Source organism: Nicotiana attenuata, unplaced genomic scaffold (genome assembly GCF_001879085.1).
Source record: "Nicotiana attenuata strain UT unplaced genomic scaffold, NIATTr2, whole genome shotgun sequence".
In the NCBI taxonomy this organism is placed as follows: Eukaryota; Viridiplantae; Streptophyta; class Magnoliopsida; order Solanales; family Solanaceae; genus Nicotiana; species Nicotiana attenuata.
The window spans coordinates 38,269-43,125 of record NW_017674389.1 but is presented as its reverse complement, the minus strand read 5'-3'; the positions used below and the strand labels follow the sequence as shown (position 1 = coordinate 43,125).

General features: G+C 32.5%; 1 protein-coding gene across 1 annotated transcript; it reads right to left on the bottom strand.

The window, feature by feature from the left end:
• Positions 1–3,523: 3,523 nt before the first annotated feature.
• LOC109218567 lies at positions 3,524–4,128 on the bottom strand. The gene has a single exon (XM_019382947.1). The coding sequence runs from the start codon at positions 4,059–4,061 to the stop codon at positions 3,684–3,686; it is 378 nt and encodes a 125-aa protein (XP_019238492.1). The 5' UTR covers positions 4,062–4,128; the 3' UTR covers positions 3,524–3,683.
• Between the last annotated feature and the right edge of the window lie 729 nt (positions 4,129–4,857).

Below are 4,857 nucleotides of genomic sequence, written 5' to 3'. Positions count from 1 at the left end.
CGCATCTGCCAACTACTCATATAAATAAAGTTTATGTGGATGTGAATTGTGATCAATGATATTGACTACAAATTTAAGGAGGGGAAAAAATTTCACGATGTGATTAGGAATCTAAAATGACTTTGACTAAAGTAGTTTTTCCTGTAGTATTGAAGAAATTCTTTTTCCAACCAATTAATTTGCTATCCAAACGATCAATAAGGAATTCGCATACTTCTTGGAAATTCTTTGCTTGAAAGTAGAGGCAGAAAAATGGATGAAAAAATAAGTAGTCATCCATGTTATCTATTAAAAGATGGGTTGGATAATGAATATTTTAAAAATGAATCAAATATGGAGATTATCCATATTATCCATTTAAACTATGGATATCCGAGGGATAATACAGTTTTACTCTTCAAGTCAAAAGTATTTTCTCGCTTGTCTCTCCCAAATCGTTATTTTACCTTAATTTCTCAAACTTTTTCTCTTCAGTTTACCCTAATTTGGAAATTGCTCAAATCACGTGAAGCTTTCATCTAAATCCACTATTAGCGGCGACTGATGAATTGTACGGCAAAGCCAAAGACGAAGTGAGGCATTGACACCTTCATTCCCAGGATTCCATTTCTCGTTCTACTTCAACTTCATTCCCAGGATTCCATTTCTCATTCCATTGGCATTTGCTTCACTTTTCAAGTGCGTTTTAGGCATTTTTCATGGTGTTTAGAGTTTGCTTCAAGAAATTGAGCATGACGTCGTTGGTGGCTTACTTCTACTGCTGTAGTTTCATCACCAAATAGGTAAAGATCGAACCTTTGTGCATTTTTATATATTTATTTGAAGTTAGCAGCTTTTGGTTGATTCATTTTGTATTAAAAATTCATTCTTTGTGTCCATTTCATATGACATTGTTGGTTTAACAAGAAAAAACTAATTTTCTTTTGTGATCTCAAATGTGACATAAAAGCAATTGAATCAAATGTCACAACTTGTGGAGGAATAAATAATGCGAAGCTTCTAACTATCTTTAACTTTCAATTTTAGATGAACTATAATAGTAAGACTGGAGCTTTGCTTGCTCTCTAAGTAACTCAAATAATTGGAGGATTTAAAATGGTTTCTTTGTCATATGTGATTGTTATCTCCTTATGTGTTTTGGTGTGTCTACAAGTGATAATCAAGTGGCTACCTGGTGCGTGGTATTCAGTACATTAGAATCTTTATAGACAATCTCAAACAATTTGTGTAATCCAAATATGCTAATGCGATACATCTTTACTTTTTATCATGCATTCGACTGTTATTTGCTAATGTTGATTTGTCTCACTCTAATAGAAGTTGCAAACTTCAGTTATGATTATTCACTATACGTCCTTTTGTGGCTAGTGTTGCTTGATTTCCTCATTCCGGGAACTTTGAATCTGCTATCTTGGCTTGAGCCTTGTTGAGGCTGTAATTTTGCTAGTTTTTGAGTTGTTCTAATACTTTATTTTTGTCTCTTCTAGCACTTCATGCTCTATCTTCTGTTCAAGTGTACTTATATTAGTTGCGAGAATGAGCATTTAAGTTTCTGCCTTGTTACTCTCTTTATCTTGCTATCAAAGCATGTGGAGCTATGAATAAAATCCGTTATGCTTAGGAAGTTTTATCAGCAGTGTTCATTTGTTGCAAAATATGCAGCAAATATGGATAATATGAATATTCATTTTACCTGCTGGCTAACCCGGTTTTTATCCATATTAAATATGGACAGATCAGATAATTTATCCACTTTTACCTAACCCGTTTTCGACCCACTTATATTCGACCCGACCCACTTGTTTGCCGCTCTTAATTGAAAATAAGGAATCCTAAATATTTGTTCATTTGTTATGGGGCTTTTATAGGGTCGAGATTAGCTCCAGAATATAAAACTTCTTAATATTTAATTGCCTATATGATTCGTCAAAATAGCACGGTATAGCCAGTTTTCGGACTGATCATTCAAAAATAGCCAACTTTTACCAAGTCAATGAAAAATAGCCACTATTTTGCTGCAGCAGAGACCGGTCCAGCATAATATACTGGAGTTCGGTGCACCTGTGTATGAACTCCAGCATATTATGCTGGACCGGTATACTTTGCTGGCTCCAGTATAATATACTGGAGACTGGAGCACCGGTGCTCCAAACTCCAGTATATTATGCTGGACCGGTATACTTACTGGAACTCCAGTATAATATGCTGGAGTTCAAGTATAATTATGCTGGAACTCCAGCATAATATACTGGCGTATTTTTCTGGATTTTGAACAGTGTTTTCGCTAAGATTTATCTTTACATGAAAAGTGGCTAAATTTCGATTACTTTTGAAACTGGGCTATTTTTGAACGACCAGTTGTAAATCTGACTATTTTTGAATTTCTCTCACCCGTCACCACAAGTCCAAAATCCAAATACCTAATGGTAGGGGTGTACAAACCGAACCGGAAAACCGCACCAAACCGAAAAGTCAAACCAAAGCGATTAAAAAACCCGACTAGGTTTGGTTTGATTTGGTTTGGTATTGAGTAAAAAAATCTAAACCAAACCGACATATAAATATATAATTTTTATATATACTTTTAAGACTTTATATAGAATTTTCTTTACAAAAATTCTAGAAAATATTTGGGATTCTCTTATGGAATGTAATATTTAATAAAATATGAAGTACTCCATTTTTATTAACCTTAAATAATGGGTTATATGATCACTTTCTTATCAAGTGTTACTGAAATGCGTCAGTTTCTTTGTTCTTCCATATTCATATGTCAAGATTTATTAAATTCTTATATCTTTTTCAAATTTGAAGTGGTATTTCGATAATCTAAAATTAAATAGAACTTATCATTAATTAGTTATCATATTGATTTTTATATTTAATTATTAAATTCATTTAACCTTGTAAGTATACATCAACGAAAAATTATTGTCAGACGACTAAAAAAATAACTATCATGTGTTATTAACAAAATTCTACCATAAAAATATTTTAATAGATCATATGTTTGTTAAGTTTCTTAATTTTTACTAAACATATATTTTACTTATAAAATATTTAACAAAGAAAGATTGAAATAATATTCACAAAACAAAAACCCGAAAAACCCGAAAAATCGATAAAACCGAACCAATCCAACCCAATATAGTTGGTTTAGTTTGGTCTTAATAAAAACCGAACCAACCCGGTCCATGTACACCCCTACCTAATGGCTTGAATTCATTCCAAAGTTTTGGATAATAAAACTATTTAGTAAGGAAAAAAGTTTTTTAAAAATAAAATATATTCCATAGTTAAATTTTAGCTGCAACCAATAGACTTCTTTGTAAAACATTAGAAAGAAATATTGAGGCAAAGGCATAGACGAAATATATGGTGAGTTTAAGTTTTTATATGTTGATGATTATATTTACAGAATTTTCTTCAGAACAAATAAAACTAATATGTAATTTTAAGTCGACCAGAAGCAAGAATAATCCTAAAACTCGAAGCAACCCATTGAATCGGGATGGAGGAAATATACTCTATGATATACATGCTCATTATAAATGAAGGATATTTATAGACATATGTAAATCATCATTAATATAGATCTTATTCTCACACAAGGAGCAAATTGACAGTACTAAACAAAGAAAATAAATAATTTGACATGACAATTATTCTCATACCCTTTCTATTCATTTTACATGAAAACCATGAGTTGAAGACTGTCCAGCTTCAAGAGCAGAAGGGGTTGTTTCTGAAGATTTGGCATGTAGATTTTCAGCTTTTAACTCTTTCTTTTTCCTAATAATGTCATCATCTACATGTAAATCTTCCTCCATTGATAGCACCACAGTCTCTGGCCGTCCATGTGGACCTTCAACAATGGCTTCCTTAACTCTCAGATGCTCATCAATGTGCTTAACTTCTTTTTCTTCAACCAATGTTGTCATGCTCTTCTTCTTCTTCTTTAAGTAGCAACGTAGTGCAAACAAAGCCATGCATAACAAAATGAAACCGAATGCTGGGAACACAATGATTATGAATGTGAAGTTGTCCAAAATGGAAGCCATTGAAATGTTTTGGGAGTTGATGAAAATTTCAATGGAGTTTTTGAAGGTATTGGGATGAGGAGGATAGAGATTTTGGCTAGTTATTTATAGGTACGAATCCATGTGATTAATTTTTATATGGATCTTTTTTTCTTGGATGTGTGTATTGCTTCCAAGATACCAAAGACTTGACGCTCATGTCAAGGGTAGGAGACTTAATATTGATATTTTGATTGTAGTGGAAAACACTACTTCTTTGCAATATATATCTAAAATCAATCGTGAAAATGATTGGAGTACTTTTGAGAAAAGATTTATCTAAACTAAGTGATCTGCTTTATGGTTTGCAAGACAAGTCATCTTGTCTCACTTGAATGGTCCGCAAAGAATACTAAAATTAATGGTAGAAGGCCTCCAATTGCAACATTCATTCTTATTTTAATTTTTCCTAGGTAGCCATCTATAAATAAAAGTTCCTTACTCAATATCAATTACAATTTTAGAGCACATTACTTCAGTATCTAACTCGGCATAATAATAGATGTAAGACTATCTACCTTGTCATTATAGGCGGACCCAAAAATTGAAAGTGAGAAAAAAATCTAATGTTAACATACCAATTCTGAAAAAAGATCGAACATACCGATAGAAATAAAATCCAACAGTTGTTATATATTGCTCGCTGAAAACTAATGTAACACCATGTTCGATCTTTTGTTATGAAAAGAATTTAAAAGAAGTAGCCTACTACAACTTCCCTCCCGCTTTTGTAACTACTCCTTGTATGGCTCGCTCTTTTAACACTACTACGAACTAG

Coding starts and splice junctions, on each gene's coding strand:
- LOC109218567 (XM_019382947.1), bottom strand. CDS start 4,061: ATGGCTTCCATTTTGGACAACTTCACATTCATAATCATTGTGTTCCCA.